Source organism: Juglans regia, chromosome 12 (assembly GCF_001411555.2).
Source record: "Juglans regia cultivar Chandler chromosome 12, Walnut 2.0, whole genome shotgun sequence".
Lineage (NCBI taxonomy): Eukaryota > Viridiplantae > Streptophyta > Magnoliopsida > Fagales > Juglandaceae > Juglans > Juglans regia.
Genome location: NC_049912.1, coordinates 26,116,446 through 26,135,784, shown reverse-complemented (window position 1 = coordinate 26,135,784; position 19,339 = coordinate 26,116,446). Strand labels below are relative to the sequence as shown.

General features: G+C 35.5%; 2 protein-coding genes across 5 annotated transcripts; one reads left to right on the top strand and one right to left on the bottom strand.

Moving 5' to 3' along the window:
* Positions 1 to 658: 658 nt before the first annotated feature.
* Positions 659 to 2,522, top strand: LOC108983632 (protein BIG GRAIN 1-like A). Its single transcript, XM_018955336.2, has one exon. The coding sequence runs from the start codon at positions 1,107 to 1,109 to the stop codon at positions 2,424 to 2,426; it is 1,320 nt and encodes a 439-aa protein (XP_018810881.1). The 5' UTR covers positions 659 to 1,106; the 3' UTR covers positions 2,427 to 2,522.
* Positions 2,523 to 11,508: 8,986 nt separating this feature from the next.
* LOC108983629 lies at positions 11,509 to 19,099 on the bottom strand. 4 transcript variants are annotated; one of them, XM_035683368.1, is made up of 10 exons: positions 18,834 to 19,089; positions 18,153 to 18,315; positions 16,929 to 17,103; positions 16,297 to 16,355; positions 14,455 to 15,270; positions 13,621 to 13,755; positions 12,710 to 13,000; positions 12,481 to 12,537; positions 11,971 to 12,054; positions 11,509 to 11,782 (listed from the first exon to the last, which is right to left on the bottom strand). In XM_035683368.1, the coding sequence occupies exons 2-10, from the start codon at positions 18,279 to 18,281 to the stop codon at positions 11,762 to 11,764; spliced, it is 1,767 nt and encodes a 588-aa protein (XP_035539261.1). In that variant the 5' UTR covers positions 18,282 to 18,315; positions 18,834 to 19,089; the 3' UTR covers positions 11,509 to 11,761. The 4 variants fall into 4 exon arrangements, with proteins under 4 accessions (XP_035539261.1, XP_035539262.1, XP_035539260.1 ...); XM_035683369.1 differs by having other exon boundaries at positions 11,555 to 12,054; positions 14,455 to 15,071; positions 15,153 to 15,270; XM_035683367.1 differs by having other exon boundaries at positions 11,555 to 12,054; positions 18,834 to 19,099.
* Between the last annotated feature and the right edge of the window lie 240 nt (positions 19,100 to 19,339).

Sequence of the window (19,339 nt, the reverse complement as noted above, 5' to 3'; positions counted from 1 at the left end):
ATAAAAGAGACAGAAATTAAAGAATATGGAAAGAAAGAAACCTTAATAACTTTGCTTCCTTTTTGGTGGAAAAGCGACTAAGGATCTAATGTCACTTCATGTGTGGAGGTGGCAAATCATATTATATAAATATATATATATATATATATATTATAAGTATTTCAATTAAATAATGGGGAGGTAGGGAGAAAAACGAGTTCATAATTGGTAGATTAGTTCGAGGTTGGACTTTATATATTCACACACTCTTTTTATTTTTGAACTTATTCCGTAAAAAAAAAAAAAAGTAAATATATAAAATTAATTTTATAATATTTATTATTGTCTGTGTTGATTTTTAGTTAATATTAAATATATATTTTAAAATTTATTTAATATGTCTATCTATTTTTCATTTGAAATATTTAAATTCAAAAAAGAATTTAATTGAAAGATGTCATAGGTGGGAACGATTTTACTAGTTATAAGTTTGATGTGTCAATGTACCATTTGTCAAGGGACGTTGATTATTATAATCATAAAAGAAATTTAAAAATCAATACGTTTTTTTATAACGTGAAATTCATTTCAATAATGTTTTGAGTGTATAAAACATGCAGGAGGTTGCAAATGAATACACGATATCCGTCCGTCCTTATAAAAGTAGCCCGTAATAGGAATTAGGAACAGCTTCTAAAAGGAGCGCGCACTCTCTCTCTCTCTCTCTCTCTCTCAATCATCTTCTACTCTCTCTTTCTCTCCACCAGCGTGGCTTTTGGCTTTCTTTGCCCTCTCTCTCTCTCTCTCTCTGGGCGATCAAGCACCCATCAATGCCCAAGTTGCTTTATCTCCCTCTTCATTTGCTCTCTCTTGAAACAAGAAACAGAACACGAACAGTAGTACTCCTTGTGTTGCAGATCATCTTTTCTTACTTCTTTCACGTACAATTATGCTTTCCTCCATTGACCCGACCTCTCTCTTCTCTCTCACTCACTCTCTCTCTCTCTCTCTAAAGCAGACAATAAGAATAAATAATTGATATCGTTTAAGAACTCGTTGTTTTACGATTCTTGGTTCCCTTCATTCTCTCCCTTCTAGATCTCCTTCCTGTACTTGTATAGAAAAGCATGGATAGGTGGGGCAAATCGCTACGAGAAGATCGCCACCGACACCGGAGAGACAACCCATCTTTCTCTTCCACTCTTCTCGACACCATTTATCGGTCCATCGACGAAGGCCACGGCAAAGAACGGGAAGAGGAAATCATTCTTTACAGAGAAACCATGAGAAAGAAACAGAGCGATGGCCTAAAAGAACAAGAAGCAGAAATTGCGAGCTTCCGACGACCATGCATGATCGATAACTACTGGATTGACAAGAAAGTGAAAGAAAAGGTATCGGGACGCCGGAACTCCACGGCGGACTTAGAAAGAAAATCGAGAGATGACCGCGGTTTTATGTTGCAGAATTCCAGCTCGAGCTCTTCGGAGTCCAGCTCCGGAGCAGGGTTCTCTTCGTCCGAGTCGGAACCCGTTCATGCGTCGAAACCAAGGGCTTCGTGTTACTCTATGCAGAGGCCGAAACCTATTCGGACCGGTTTTTCCGAGAAGCCTCAATCGGAGAAGTTTGGTGGTGGCTATGGTGAACGAAGCAATTATATTTCTTCTTCAACGCAAAAGCCAAAGCACGAGAACGGTTTCGTGAAGACCAAATCCAAGGCCCTGAAAATCTACGGAGATTTGAAGAAGGTGAAGCAGCCGATATCTCCCGGTGGACGCCTCGCGAACTTTCTCAACTCACTTTTCACAGCAGGAAACGCAAAGAAGGAAAAGATGTCGTCGTCCTCAGTCGTTGGAGGGTATGATTCAACCAGTTCGGAGAGAAAATCCAAGTCTACAACCACAACGTCCACATGTTCTTCCGCGTCTTCGTTTTCGCGGTCTTGTCTAATCACGACACCGCCTCCGAGAAGCAAATTCAGCAATAGCACCAGCGGTGCGAAAAGGTCGGTGAGGTTTTGCCCTGTTAGTGTGATTGTGGACGAGGATTGCAGGCCATGCGGGCATAAAAGTCTACCTGATCAGGACAAACCGGGGATAATGGCTGTTTCTACCATAGGAACAGAGGGGGACGAGGAAATCAAATGTTATGTAATGAGTGGCAGTTATCGGGTTGAGGAAGTTACCAAAGATGGTCTGTTCAAGAATTATCATAAAGAAAAGCAGGACATGGATATGAGAGAGGTGGTTCTTCAAGATCACGACAATGGAGATTCTTCTGAGGAAGAAGAAGAAGATGATGATGCAGCCAGTTGTTCAAGCTCTGATCTGTTCGAATTGGATAATCTTTCAGATATTGGGATCGAGAGGTACCGTGAAGAATTGCCTGTTTATGAAACAACGCATTTCGATACCAATCGAGCCATTGCCAATGGCTTAATTATGTAACTTCCATGCATAGAACTTGGAAATTTTCCTCTTTCTTTTTTAGCCTTTGGTGTTAATGGTTTGGGGGTTTACTTTGATAAAATAATATTTATCTTATTGTAAGTACCAGCAATTTTTTTTTAACCACCCTTTACTTAATTCTCTCCTTAATTATATTTTTTTTTCCTTCGCTTTTGTTTTATTATAGGTTAATATATAGAGAATTGCCGATCTTCTTCGATCGTTATAGATTCTATCTTCTTCAATCATATTTGTTGATATGATATATCTTAAGTGACTATCTATATGTTAAAAGTAATGAATATATAAATTTACTTGAAACATATTACAGTGATGGATATAATAATTAGAATTTTACTATACATCAGTCACTATTTATCTCATATCTTATATCTGACAGGTTTATATTTTTTTAATAGAACGTGAAGTGTGAGATAATGAATAGTAACTGAATGAGAAGAATTATTTTAATAATTGAGGTAACAATATTTATGATAAAATTAGAGTATCATTAACTTTATAATATACTCGTGTTACCTTTTGGAAAAGAATGCATATGATGAGATCTAAGACATATATATTTATATATATAGGAAGTAAAGAAGAAGTTATTAAAGATTTGCGGATAATGTAATCACGAGCGAAAATGGAAAAAGGTGAAGAGGGTAGGTAGTACTGAAGAAGATGAGGTTATATAAAAGCAAAGGCAGATTTTCTACTCTACTCTTCCTACCATGCATGTAAGAAAGAGAGTGTGAGAGTGGGACCTCCCTTTGCTTGAAGATGACCCAATCTCCATAGACTACGTCATGTACGAGACTACGACAGATAATTTATAGTCAAAAAACTGAAAAAGTGGCTCAGTGTAGTAGTTAATCCGTAGAGACTAGAAATAGATAATTTTATTAATTTCTTTTATGCAAAACAATCTTTATTAAATTAGATTTTGGTTAAAGTTATTAAAGGCCGGATCGGAGGGTGATCACAAAAATCATTAATCTTCGGCGGTGAGAGTAGTGAATATATAATAGAGTATTGCTACAGAGTAGTCACTGTAATTGTGCACATATTACATGCACTACGTGACTGCTTTTGATCCTTTTGTTTTTTAATTTTTTTTGCTTTTGTTTTTTGTGCAAAACGAACTAGACGGCTTCTACTCCTCTCTCTCTCTTCCTCTCTTTCTCATTATCTCTCTCCAGCATCTTTTTCATCAACTCTCTCTCTCTCTTCCTATCTCTCTCATAATCTCTCTCCAGCATCTCTCTCATCAGCTCTCTCTCTCTCTCTCTCATCTCCGCTCTCCCTCTCATCACGGTAATAATTTTGAATTTAAGATATGTGTGGTTTAAATGATGTCACGTAAGGTGTGCAAAAGTGGCTGCTGCTAATAATGGCTGCTCATAATATTTTTCCTATATAATATATATGATTGGTTTCTTGCATAGAAGGAAAATATTTGACAAAATATTGGGTTCTGATATGGTAATTAGCAAGTGGTTTGAAATGTTTCTAGAATTTGCTAAAAGACATTGCGCCCAATGCAGATAAACCTTTTGTTTTTTTAATCTGACAAGAAATCATCAAGTCTTGAAACTCTCATATATATAAAATTATAATGATTAGATGATATGAAATAAAATATTTTTTGTTTCCAAATCTAGCCTAAGGGTGGGAGCCTTGGGTAATAATTGTCCCATTCTTACCTCTCTTCGGGTGGGAGGCTAGCTACAGCGATGCATGGAGAGACTGGAATATCCTCCCTAGTCCCTCCTCTTCGTTTTTCTTTCTTTGTTTTCAAAATAGTTATTGACAAATTCTCATTTGTTCTTGTGAATAACAAGCAGCCTAACTTTTTCAATGAAAAAATAGTAAGAGAAATATTACTTTAGCCATGCATAAAAGAATTATATATAAGTAAGCCCAAAATTTGAGTCCGTGACTTGATGTAGTATGTCAAATTGTAAAGTTAATTAATTTTATTATAAAGTAAATCTAACAGATCACATTAAATCACATCAATTTATGAGTTTACTTTTATGTAATCTCTTTATGGCTATAACACTTCTCAAATAATAATAATTATCCCTGTCATTTTGGGTGGGAACAATCATTCTTCAAAAATGAAGAATTAAGTTTTTGAAGAATTAAGTACCCATGCATGCAGGAAGAGTAAAAAGGTGGCCAAATGATTGGCATAATAGCTATTAATCCACCATTAATATAGGATCTTATAACACGCGTAAATCAAAGAATTAGCGAAGGCATAAGCAACATTTGGTCTAATCATTTGGCTCCACATGATATGAAACTAGCTATATATAGTACTTTTTATTTGCAAATTAAAGGGCTTTGTGTATAATTAGTAATATATGTGTCAAGCCCCATAATATTCTTCTTAACTACCACTACTCATCCATATAAATATATATATATAGATATATATCACTTAGGCTTCGTTTGGATCATTAATTGAGCTCAGCTCATCTCAATTGAATTCTGTTTTAGACCTATCCTAACATCTAAACAAACAAGTACTCATAAATCACTAAACATCACTCAACTCAAAATCTCTTTACACATGGGACCCACAATCTTTTTCAACTCAACGTCTCTTTATACGTGAGACTCACAACCTTTTTCAACTTCTCATAAATATATTTAAATTCATCTTAACATCTAAACACATCTAAACTCATATTTGGTAGATTCCATAAAACTCATTCCAGCATCTCAACTCACTATTATTTATAAAGAATTCAACTCAGTTCAACATCAAATAGAGCCTTAATTAACAAGTTCTCGCTCTGATAAATGATCGCAATTAACCTGTCTCATAATTGTTAATTAAGGACAAGACGTTGCATTATTATATCTTATTATATCTGATTTCCTTTCTCACAAAAAGTGTTTTTAATTTGAAGAAGTAGTACTTAATTATATATCATGATGTTAAGATCATCAATGAGAATTAGGACCACTGAATCGTAACAGTACTAATTTGATCATATTCTAATTTAATTAATTAGTACTTATAATCATGGCATTCTTTACTAACATATATATTTAAGGCAAAGCGATAATATTGGAGTTAGGTTGAACTCTAAGAAAAAGAAAAGGCTAATCTACATTCAAAAGTCATGTTATAGGCTCCAAATGGCTATATATATATATATATATGTATATATGTATAGAAAAAATGGTATATAGTGGGAGTTGGGGACCGGTTATATGATATATATACCTTAGCGAAAAATAATATAAATCATGAAGGATTAATGGTTTAATTAGTTAATGCAATTTAATTGGCATGCAAATTAACATGGAAAATTGTTTGTTTGGGTACATTAAATAATGGAAAAATCTATATATTTTTCATCCATTTTATCATCATCCTCTTAATATTTCTTGATGTGATATTAAATGATAGACCTACATGAAATAAAACATAATAAATAGCCTCCAATCATTTAATATGATTCTATCATTGAATAATGAGAATACGATGGTAAAATGGATGGTCATGAGTAGCATTAATACTCTTAATTAATATATAATAGCCTTTCTTATAAAGGTATATATCGCGTACGCACGATAAGAAACATATTATAATCAAAGTTATTTTAAAGCTAACAGTACTGTATTATAGATTAGTATTTGTGAAGCAAAGATGAGGTTATAATTGTACATACGTCACTTCAAAAAACCAAGTATATGTGATTAATTATTTGTAATGAAAATGATTATTTATGATAAAAATAGATTTATTTTATTAAAAAATAATTATTTTTACAAGAAATATGATCTGGACACATATATTAGTTATATTAATAGATTCATAACTACTGTATGAATGAATTAGTACTCGCGTGATTGTCTAATTCTATTACAAACAAGTGCTTAAGTTCATAGTTATGCGAACCTCGATCCAATAATTTTAAATTCTTTATGTGTGGATTAATATATGATGGTAACGTACGGCCTCTCTCGATGATCTGTCTCGTTTCATAAATAGCCTGACCTGAACGTGAGCCACGATATAGATCAAATTAAAGCGCTGTTTATAACTTGATACAATATTTATTATGTTTTTCCTTAACAAGCTGTGGTTCATCGCTTTGAAGCTTCAATTCATAACTTGGATCACCAATCATGTGCATGGGAATCAAAAAAAGAAAAAAAAAAAAGTAAACGGATATTATCTTTGAACAAGAGTGATCAAGTTCTTAAATATATATATATATATATATATATATATAGTATTGCTAGGGACAAGTTTCAAATGTATAATTTTCATACAAGTCTTTTGTTAAAAAATGGATCACATTAAGGAAAAATCGAATTTTTTTACATTTTTTCATGGTATGACAGTCTACTTTTTTATAAAATGACTATGCGAGACTTGTATATTTGAGATTTATATATATCATTATTTGTATATATATATATATTAGTTTTAATCGCATCAGTTAATATAATACGTTTTAAGTTAATTAATTAAGCTATCTGATTGAAAAAGAACTTAAAATGTAACACATTTAAGTGAAGAAAAAATGTATTTCCAAATAATTTAACTTGTAAGTCCGCATAAATTAAAGAACACATGATTATATAGTAAAATTTAATAAATTTTTAAGATTTTCTTACAAATCAATCAAATTATGTTTATATCAGTAATGTGAAAATTCGTGCCCTATATATTAATTTGTAAATATAATTTTTTCAATAATATTTGTCTGTTATATATACCTGCATGACGAAGATCATGGAGTAGGGGCCGGGCGTTGCATATGAAGATCATCAGGATGATGGACCAGCAAGCATGCATGCGCGGCCAGTAGCACCACATGACCCCAAGCGTGCCGCAGCAAACTGACATAACAAGTTAGATTTGGAAGCCAGCCCACACTACGTACCCAGACATTTGTTTTGGTCAACCGCACCTGAAGGGCTGGACCAGCTTGTCGCAGGTCCTGTCGCGCATGCACACGTGTGATACTCACATAGATCCCCCGTAAGGTAAGATCGATCCGCTGTCAAAACTAGGTGAGGGACCAGAACCACCTCTTTTATTTAACTTTAATTGCCCCCTTACTGCCTAGCAAAGAATTCACCACCACTCAAGCTCTGACACCTGTACTATATATCCGGCCACGTGTGGGTGGTCAAGCTTCGTGCTCCCGCATTACCGTGATGTCCATGCATATAATATGTTTGATTGGGGGGTGGGTGGTGGTGGTGGTGAGGTTCTCTTTTGGGGGATGGGTAATGTCGAGAAAAGGGAAAATGGGGAGAAGAGAAAGAGGCGGAGGGAGACAGAAGCAGCTTTAGTAAAGGAAAAGAATGGTAATGTGTGTGGACTGTGGAGGAGTTCTAAAAAGAGAGAGTGAGGAGAATTTTTGGTGATCCCAAGAAGATCGCTTGTTTTGAACTGCTTATAGTGACAGCAGCTCTTCTTTTCTCTTTATGAAATAAATGAATAAAGATGCATAAACTGTGACATTTGATCCTTCTCCTCCATTCTCCAGTGTGCATGTCAGATGATCAGATTATCAGGAAAAAATTAAAGAAATTGTGTTTTTAAATTTAGGTTTCGATCACTTATGTTTGTTTTCATAATTTCTCTCATCTGATTATCTCATCTCATCTAATTATTATAAATTTTTTAAATTTTCACATAAAATAAAATAAACAATTCAACTTTTTTAAATTTTAAAATAAAAATAATATTAAAAATATATATTTTAATAATATTTTATTTAACTTTTAACTTTAATTGATTGATTAACACCGACGATACATTACCGATACAACATTGTTTCACCTCATACACAAAAGCACTAAGCTTGACAAGAATATTGGATAACATGCTTTCTTAAATTAATGGGGGGTTTTTTAAGGCCTTCTGTTAAAATTAATTGAAGAAATTAAGGACGGCATGCATGCATATTGGACAGCTAGCCTTAATTTAATTTGCGACAAAAGCCCTTTCTTTATTTTTGTAATGATCTTGTTCTAATTCGCTTCTTATGATCATCATGCATCATGTGGACTTTAGCAGAATACTACTTTTAACTTTGAGTTGGTTATTTTAAGATTCTTTAGTCATGTGGAAATGGAAATTAACTAGCTTGCTTTAAATTAAAGGACCCAGCAACTTGCAGCCTCTTTGTGCAATCTAGACACCACACGTACAACTAAGCATCATGAAATTTGAATATGCATGGCTGATCATTCTGGAAGCTTGATTGATTGCAGCTGCCAGAAGCAAGATTTTCTTGAGCTCGATCCACTTTTCTTTTTCTCCTTTAAAATGAAATAAACTACGGCTACCATTTCGCTTTACTTCATAGATAGGCCATTAGCGAATCTTTCTTTTTTTTTTATATTAATTTTTTTTTTTTTTGGGATATTTTATACCCAGCTAGGAATATTGACCGAGGTCCATCCAGGAATAATGATTTCACAGATTAATCATGTAATGAAACTCTAAGCCTGCATGCCTTAATTTGGACTAGATTCGGGATAAAATGACATCTGATCACTCTCATACTTATTTTAGAATTCATGCATCTCATCAACAAATTTAGCTTAATTATTTCAAGTTCTTACACTACCCCTTGTCACTTTATATATATATATATAGAGAGAGAGAGAGAGAGAGAGAGAGTTGGACTTTATGGCCAGATAAAATATGTAAACGTTTGATCACATAGCATGAGTAGCCCTAGCGATCTAGCCTGCCAAAAGAAAGAAGTACTACTAGTAGTGGCCATGATCAACCTAAATAAGCTTGCATCATGGACTGGCTGTCCTGGCGGGGAAACCAAGGCTAGCTAGCTGGCACTTCCATGAAAATGAAAAATCATTGTCTTCATGATCAGCTTGGCCAAATTCTTTAGGAAAAATATCCCTTTCTTTCGTTTAAAGCATCTAAACGATCCTTTAAACATTGTGCTGAGTCATGCATGAAGCTAGTAGCTAGCTAGGCTCCTTTCAAATAAATTCAATCAATCAAACAGAACTGCAGCTTTCATGGGTGTGTTGTAAACTTTGAGCACCATAATTATAGAAATTGAAAGCGATTGCGAAAGACTTGTTACCTAGCTTTCAGTGAAGGAAGGCTAGCATTCATGCATGCAAGGTAGAAATCTAAAGTTGTGGCTCCATTAATAATTAAACAGATCATATAGTGATAATGACTGGTTCTCGATCGATCGCCAGTTAATTAGATGCTTAGAAAAAGCCACCAACGGCTCCCCCAAGGATAACTGGCCACTTCGTCTGTAGCTCGATCGATCGATCGCCTACCACCACACATATCATATCATCATGTGATCTCTACCCGCTTCAAAGAATATTCTCTTTCTTATAAATCCCTAGTGGGAAAGGTATATTGCTCTCCAACGAGAAAAGCTGCATGCATGGTTCGGTGGCTCATGAAATTAAATATATATGGCAGTGCCCCACTACTACGCATGCATATACATATATGCTTAATTAGCTTCAAACGCGCGCCTTGTGCCTAACGTGCAAAAATTGATATCTTTTAAGACTAGCACCATCACTAAGTCGGCCTAACTAGCTAGGTTTAAAAATAGTACTACCGTCTACAGCGGTTTTAATATTTAGTACTGATCTGATCAACCTTCGAACATCTACCATGATCTACTTATAATGGTACTAATTCAGTTGTAGCTAACATGATGTATAATCTTCATGTAGCTGTGAAAATATGAAGGAATTTGCTAAACAGAAATTACTATCTTTGGAATTATATTATATAGTACTATACTAGTGTATACTAACATGATCATATAGATTACAATCTTTCAAAATGAAAGAAACTGATTGATTTGTCTTCATGCATGATAGATGATATATAATGACTGATTGAAGGAATTAATTAGATTTCTACTACACCCCCCATTCTTAGACCAATGATATCATGCAAGATGTGCATGCAGCATTAATGGGATCCAAAAAGTTTCATTTTCAACCTAACATAAGCTAGGTCCCACAAAAAAGGGAAATGTTTTTTGTTTGCAGCCATAATTAATGCATGCATTGTCTGTCGTCCTGTAACAAGCATTAAATGGATCAGTTGCAATATTATATACTATATGATGCAAATTAAGGATATTCTGCATGTCTCATAAGTCACATGATATATATGTCTAGTACTGGTCGGTGTTGGCTTGCCATCCATATGGGAAATTCAAATTAATTAATTGTTAGAACGTGCAAGAATCTTCGCCTAAATTCTGATGAGGTGCATTAATAATTAATTGATTCGCTAGCTGCAAGCCTGCACCCACAACGCGAGGAGATCATCTAGAAATTAATCAGCTTGAGCTTTCGGGTGGATGGCATGTTTCTTATTATGCATGTTGTTAATGTGCTGAAAATGTATATTATTCATGATATTGGTTGGTCCACAATATCAGAAACTTCATGAGTGGCCGAAGAAGTTGTGATTCAGCCTTTCACCCAAGGGTTGCCCTTGAGATGAACAGCTCACGGCCTTCCCTTCCCCAAGAATTAGGAAAGGGAACGGGCTTCGGACACGGACAGTACTGCATGCTTGAACAGTTTTTACTGTTCATCCCCATTTTTTGATCTCCTTAATTCCCTTGAACTGCGCCCGTGTGTGTACCCAAGCATTGTTGGAGGGGAAATATTTCGTTAATTCTAATGAATTAAACCTTCATCTTTAATAAAGAAAAATCGGATGACGTCTGAAAAAGGTACTGATCATTTTCATATGCAATAATAACTGATCATCAAGACTCGAGCAGGATCGAGCTGTACGTTTAACCAGGTCTTGGGCCAGCTCGGACTAGAATACAAGCTAGCTGTGATTGGGTACGTTGGGCTAAATTCGAATGTTTTTTATTCTTTATTTTATAGGGACATCCTAAACGATTTTCGACCTTCTTTTATCCTAGTACTGACACTGCTTAGAAAGTGTACTATTACGTTCACATGGACACCCAAAGCGCAAACATTGACGTTTTTAACGTGTCATGATCAAAGAGGATGACATATTCTCATTGAAGCTTACCTCTGTCACAAGTAAAAGTTCTTAAAAAATCAGTTTATTTGTATATATGAACGATTCAGACTGATTAAAAAAATAGGTGATGCAGAAGTTCATCCCTTATTGATACAGAAGTTTTCTTCTTACGTGTATTTGTTCCAAAACACGCAATTCTGACTTCAGCTCCGATCATCCTCTCTCTTTCTCTTATCCCTATCAAAACGTAGGTCATCTCTTCCAGAAGCTAAATATCAAATCAACTAAGCCACTTGAATGACAGCGTCTCCATAGCTCTTTAATTAGCCTTACTCGATGCCTACAATTAATCATCCATACAAACCATCACCAAAAGAAATACCGAGGAACAACCAGCTCTCCAGAATGCTTACAGATAAGTATCTTTATTTTCTGGAATTATTTACAACGTTACAAGTAGCCAGATTTTGTTTCATGCATGTTTCTACTACCCACAGAGGGTTTGCTTGAGCTAAGATTTGGAGGGACCTGTGCGTTCATCTCCGCAAGCTCTCTCACTCGTACCAAAATTGGCTCCGGGATGGGCATTGAAGTAGGCTTCCGGGAGTTCATCTATCATTGACCATAAAAAAATACATCAGCTGAACTAGCCACAGAAAGCAAATATAATAGTTGCAATAATCAAGAACTTCAACTGAGACATCCTGATTACATGTTGAAACAATTGTGAAATCAAAATTTCCCTCGATGAAGTAATTTAGTGTTGGTAATTGCAGTTCAATGCATGATACTTGAGAGCATTCTATCAATTGGGACCGAACGGGTAAACTGATACGTGGTGATTGTAAGAGCTAGCTAAAAATATATAAGAAAACGAAAAAAAATTTGAAAGAAAACGAAAAAAACTGGAATAATTAAGAGAGGCCAAAGAGACAACTTGTTATCCACAGTGCTCGGAATTGCATGCATGGGAAGAGGACACAAGGTTAAATGCCCACCCACCGCCATATGTCACTAAAATGAAAATTGAAAGCTTACCCCATCATCTGGAGGTGCCTGTGCGAAGCTAGCTTTAAGCAGGTTCCTCCACTTGTCCTACATGTTACAATCTGGGTCAGCCTAATAATATTTGCAAAGTAAATCATTTAAACCTGCCTCTCATATTTATTATGTATATATATATATATGTAAAATATAAACATTCCTCGATATAACAATGTTTAGAGCATCTTAACTGGGCAGAACAAAATTACATGTCAATTTGTACCTTAAGATCAACAGACGTGCGGTATGAATAGGATGCAAAAGCAAGTCGTTTGATCTCAGACCACCTCCCAGCTCCACACTTAGATACACCCTCAACCAATTTCATAACCTCACCAAGAGTCCAAGCTCGATGATGTTTCCTTCTCATTCCACCTTTGGCAGTGGGAACAGTTACTACATTATCATCCGAATTATCCCCAGAAGAATCTTCCTGTGACCTCCCCAAATTCTCTCCCCGTTCAATTCTGCCCATTACTGAATTCTGCCTCTCTTTCTCTAGTTCAGCAAAGAACTACGTAGGAAAAAGAATTTACCGCTAACTATACAATTAAAATGCAATTACGTTATAAGAGCAAGAGATAAAATACTCAATTGCTCAAAAGAAATGGCATACCAGGAGATCATAGCAAAATAATCGGCTTAAATAATTCACCGAACTTACTAGATATAGTTGGACCATCTTTTTTCATCTCACCACTATCAAATACGTGTGAAAAATTATAAGATATATCACCCTTAATGCAGTAATAGTTGGAGAAAGTTAAACGAACCATATCAGCTGCTTTATCTCATGATCCACAGAGACTACCGTCACTACAGAATATTTTAACTTGCCAGGAAACATGCTTCATAGAATAGGTGAGTAACACCATCAAGTGAATCACAGCAACAGGAACATGTGCACTGTACTTCTACCTCAACGTCAAGTACTCAGAAGAGTCAAAGACCAAAGACTAAAAAGGGTAGAATTTTTTTCTCAGACAGATGACAATAACTGCTAATAAAATAACCAACATGAGAATTTCTTCCAGATACAAATTCCTATAACTCCATTTTCATGTAATTTTTATCTAATCAGTTGATAATAAAAATGAAAACATTATTACGTGATACACTCAAATTTGATCTTACCGGCTGCTGAATCTGATCTGTATATCTCCTTTTCAAGACCTTACTCCCAATATCGTCATCTGTTTGAGAACTACGAACACCAAGGGCCTTCTTTACTAGTTTAGCTGCCATGCCCATGTCACTTGGATTGAATTTCTAACAATTAAAATTTAAACCACATCACTTCTGTAGTAAGAATATTATCAGTGATAAAAAGACAAACAAACTGGATTAAACATAGACTAATGCTATTTGGTTTCCATTCAACTTTAGCCAGATCTAACCCATGTCTCATTTTAGTATCAGAACTCTACATAATTAAATTTCCTAATGCATGTAGGCATTCAATTCTGCACTAGGAGTCCACTAGATTACCTGATTGGATTCTAATAGGTGGGGTTGTATATTCAGGGTTTACTACCTTGGGGTTTATTTGAAAGATCCTGCCTTGGTGAGGTTTCATGTCAAAAAAAAAACCTAGTGAGTAACAACCACAAGACACCACAAAAGTCTGCGCAATTCCAACCACAGGCTGCTTCAAAGAGAAGATGCTATTGTTGACGTTCTCTGTTGTATACTTCATATGTGCTTGGGCTATCCCTATTTACTTGATTCGATAAAAGTTTATTTTACTTATTAAAAAAAAAAAGTTGACACAGGGAAGGGTCAGAATGGAACTCACAATCAGTAGCCTACTTCACAGAGAGAATCAATTCCAGATTCATTTGACATCTAGAACAAAGGAGGGCTATGAAAGGACTATAGTATATGCTTAAGAATAAAAAAACTAAAATAAAAAAATCCAGATAAACCAAGCCACAATCGTTTAGTTCAGTTATATGAGGTGTCACATACCATAAGAGCCATGACATTTTTCCTTGGACGGCTTCTTCGGACCCGAGAAACATATGGAACCTGAACACCAGATCCCCCAAGAGAGTCCAACCTGGTGACAACTGTTCTCCCATCTGAAGGCACATTTTTAACAGGCCTGAGACAAGATCTTGGAGATATCTGTCCAAGTCCAACACTCTTGGGTGAACTGATTAACTTTTGGCTATAATCTCTGGATTCAACTTCAGATAGTTCTTCAATATATCGCTTGGTGGGCTTCCGAATTCTTTTGGCTGCTCTCTGCTCTGTATTAAGATGCTCACTTCCACTATCAATTTCCATGCTATTATTTCTTGATTTCTTGCCAGACCCACTTTGATGGTCTTCCGATTGGCTACCATGGCTAGTTGGTGAACCTTTGCAATTAACATCAGCTGCTCCAACTGCTGGATCCTGGGTGAATGAATCATCCACATCCTTACTGCATTCTTCTTCATCTTTCTTCACCAATTTGTTATCTTTAATTGTGAAAGTTGTGGTTGATATGTCACAAGAATTAGTCAATCCCATGGCAATCCTCCTCTTGAGCCACAGCTTGTCTTTGACAGTAGTTTCCCGCCCAAATGTTGCCTTAAACACTTCATGAAGTTCTCTAATTGATAGTTTGTCTAAGCAAAGGTCTCCATTTAACTTGGAAAAATCGGGTTTGAAACCAGTACCAGCAGCAGAAGCTGATGATCCACTTTCCATCATTCCATCTGGAGGATTTGGGCACTCTCCAGTGCCCCCAGATTGATCGATATGGTTATCATTCAAACTTGATGAAGGGACACTTTCCTGTGAGTAAATTTGACATTAAAGTTTTTCATCAATACCAAGCAATTTATCATTAATCAGAACATTGGCTATTCAAAATTCCAGACACGTATGTATGTATACATGTATGTATGTATGTACGTATGTATGAAAGGATGGATGCATGCATGTGCGGATGTATGTATAAATATGTATAGCGACAAACAGGTAACAAAACAGTCCACTTGGGGTACGAATAATTATGTGTATGTACAAATCACGACAAAAAAGAAAGTAACTTATGATCCACAGCTATCTTCTTCCCCTTCTTTTGGTGCTAAAAGCATGCAAAAAATGCATGTCATCACTAATTCATGCATATCCCTCTACTACACTTCAAATTGTTACGTATTGCCAATGCTTTCACTATAACATTATTTTTCATCCCATCAAATCCTATTGACGACACTCATATATGCTAAATCTTGTTGTAGTATTCTTTAGACACGTGACATTAGAAATTACAGATTAATCACTGATCGATTACAGAGCAACCATTTAAATTTGAATCATCATTTTTGTTTAAAAAAAAAAAAAAAAGAAAAGAAAAGACTTGGATCTGAGTCACATGAACACATAAACATTTTCATATCTCTATTAGTGCAGTATTTATACTTCATCAATATATATCCACATCCAAGTAAATTTTTTTTTCTTTTTAACTAATGTCATCAACTTTCATTACACTTTTAAGTTGTAGGTTAATGCAGGTAAACAAGATAACATTCCCTAAAAACTGAAACCAAATGTGCTACATGAACAAAATGCAAGACAACATACCTTGCAAATTTCCACATCAACTCGAGCAACAGAACTTCGATCTTTTACATGTTAGGCAAGAGCAATGATATGGAATGATATGATATGAAATAGCAATATCAATGCATTAATATTCAACAAGTGGTTATGGAAACAATCTAATAAGATAGCTAATTAATAATCCATTCAATCCTGAAACAGAGCAGGAATCAATATCACCCCCTCCCTTAAAAAAAGGGCAACAAATACCTCAAGCTGCGCATTTTGTTTAGCAGCATCAGCTTCTGAGGTCTTGGTCTTCAATAAACCTGGCATATATTGTGTTATTCAACTATGGAAATTAATATGTAACCAGAAACAGAATATTTAAAGTATGTGTCCAATGAAGTGAACCAAGTTGCTAATGAGGCAATATCTGTTCAGCACTGAACTTAAAGTGAGTTGCAAAATCCATTCAGTAGTGATATTCATTCAGACAACATTAAAAAGTAGTCAAACAAGTAGTGCATTATATGTGGTAGTATAATACTCTGCCAAATCTTAAATTCGAAAGAAAACAAAACTAGAGATCCCTACAGCTATAACAATGAATGCTAACCCAAAGAGAAGAAAAGATTACAATAAGGTTTCTCATTATCAAAACAACCCCGGAGGAAAAAGAAGAAAAGACAAATTCAATCCCAGAAAATAAAACCAAAAAACTTTAATTGCAGAAAAATTTAAACCTAGAACATTCTAGTACCAAGATGCAAAATTCCTTGATCCAATAGTAATGCAAAGTATACAGTTCATATCTATCTGCTTTGTGTTGCCATTGCAATTTCTGCATATTGATAAAATCCAAAGAGGAAGAATTAGTAGAAATGGCAACAAAAGCAGACCTTCTGAGCTTTCTAACAGTATCTTCTCAGAAGATGGCCCTTCATTGCCTATACTCCCCATAGTCTGCTCAGTGTTGGCAACATCATGCATTTCACTCTTTTCATCTTCAAGAAAATCCTCAACCTCCATTACTTCATCATCTGTTGCAGGCACTAATCTCCCATCTCCTTCAACCTATATATCAATTAAGACATCGTATCACATTAAGATGAAGAGAATCGTTCTTGGTAAGTAATGAGTTTTATTAAATGATCAACTAAAAAGCAAGGCATAATCAAACTTTTATTAAAAAGTTTCACTTCTATTGACCCTTTAGCAGCACAAAACGAAACCAACAGAAAAAATGTACTTATGAGAGGTAAAAATGTTGGGGAATCTCTCCAAGTCAGGGCCCTTCGGTCCCACCCCTGCAGAGTAAACCCCAGTCTAGTGCACCACACCCTCAGAAGTTTCCCTACACGTAACTAGTTAAATCACAGGCTTTTCACCAGGAGGTGTGGCCCTAAAGGATTGTTTGCACCCATGAGTTGTTGAACCTTGGACCTTGAAGGGAGTGATACCCCATGACCAAGGCCTTCACCACTTAGGCCAACCCCTTGGGGTTCTAGTCGAGATACTTACTGGGTGATGCCAGGTATGGTGCCTGAAATGATGCCTTGCAGGAGGGGGCATGTACCGAAGAGGGAGAAGAGGGCAAGGTTTGGGTCTAGTTCAGGAACTGGACCCAAGCCAAGTCCAGAGGGAGAACCCCACCAGCTTGAAAAGCAAAGCTGATTAACAGTGTGCTCAAGGGGTTGAGGGAATTGGTAGGCAAGATTAACAAAAATGGTTTCTGAGAATGTCCCTACTTGGGTTTCTATCTCCCTTCTGCTGATATATCTTGCTTGGACTTTCTTAATATTCTTCTTCATACCAATAATATACAAGCTGCCTAACAACTCCCAGGCATTTTCCCTAACAACTTGCTTCTAGTTGCATTTGGCAGAATACCACACAATTACAAGCCTTTGGTATTCAACAAAATTTCCACATACAAAGCAAGCAACGGACAGAGTGGGTTTTCTTCTGCATTTACATCTTGACCAAACCTCAATTCAACATTTTTATGCCCGAAAAGAGTAACGAGTTCCTCATCCTAATTTATAACAAAACAAAATCAACAACAGCAACGAGATGATTGTTTATACACATATTTACATATAGACTACAAGAAAAAAAAATACCCGGACAAGCTTGTAGACAACAGGATCAGCAATCTGCTTTGGTGAAGACAGAGCCGAGCTACTTTTATCAACCCCATTCTCTTCAACCTTCCCTTCATCATTCCACTCAACTCCAACCACTGTTTCCATGGAAAATCCACCACATGCAACTCAAATACACAAACTGAACATCCAAAACAAATAAACAGAAAAAATAAATAGATAATTCAATGTGAACTTTTTTCTTTTTCTTTTCAAAACTATAACTTTATCCATCACATGCGAGTCAAACATACAAGCAAGAATACATAACAATAATAATTTAAAAAACAACCACAACAATACTATTAACTTAAATTTCCTATATCCACACAGAAAAACTTATACACCATGATTCTGAAAACTAAAATTAACAACTAAAACCAATCTTATATAATCTAGATACAAGTAATATCGGTACATGAGGACCAAAAAAATAATTGAAAGTATAAAAATTGAAGTTTTCTAATTTGCAAACACAAAAACTCATATCCACATTGCAAAAAGGAAAATTTTATAAAATTAAAGACTAAAACGAGACCAAATATGCTTCTAAGAACACAATATTGAAAGAAACGGAAAAAAGCTAGGAATTAGTTGAAGATGTTGCATTTCGAAGCTTAATTGACTTGAAAAAAAAAAACTTGGTGGTTGGGGGCTCACCATAGGAGTGGGTGACCGAGTTGATTCAGTCGCTGCAACTAAAAGCCCCACTGAAAAGGACCGATTCAGACCGAGTTGTAAAAAGCGTCTGAGACTGAGTAGAGGAAAGGAGTTGTCGAAGAGAGAGAGAGAGAGAGAGATTAGACTGACTTCAGGAGAGAAACCAATTCGATGATAAAATAAATTGTGGGAATTTAATTCGATGATAATTTCGGGATTTTCCTTTTTTTACGAGAGAGAGAGAAAGAGAGAGAGAGAGAGCCTTTGGACTCGCTTGTCCAGCACGCTGTGTACACTATTTGTCACACAGGTTCGGAATCGAGATGTATTCTGAACTGAATTTGAGGAGGGTTTGGAGTCCGCCTGGTTGCAAATGCGAGTAGACGGCCACGTCCTCGTATTTTTAAAAGTAGTAAATACACAAGAAAAATGATAAATACATCATTTTTTACAATATTTTACACAATAATATTTTAAAAAGAAGGTTATTTTTGTAAATTAACTTA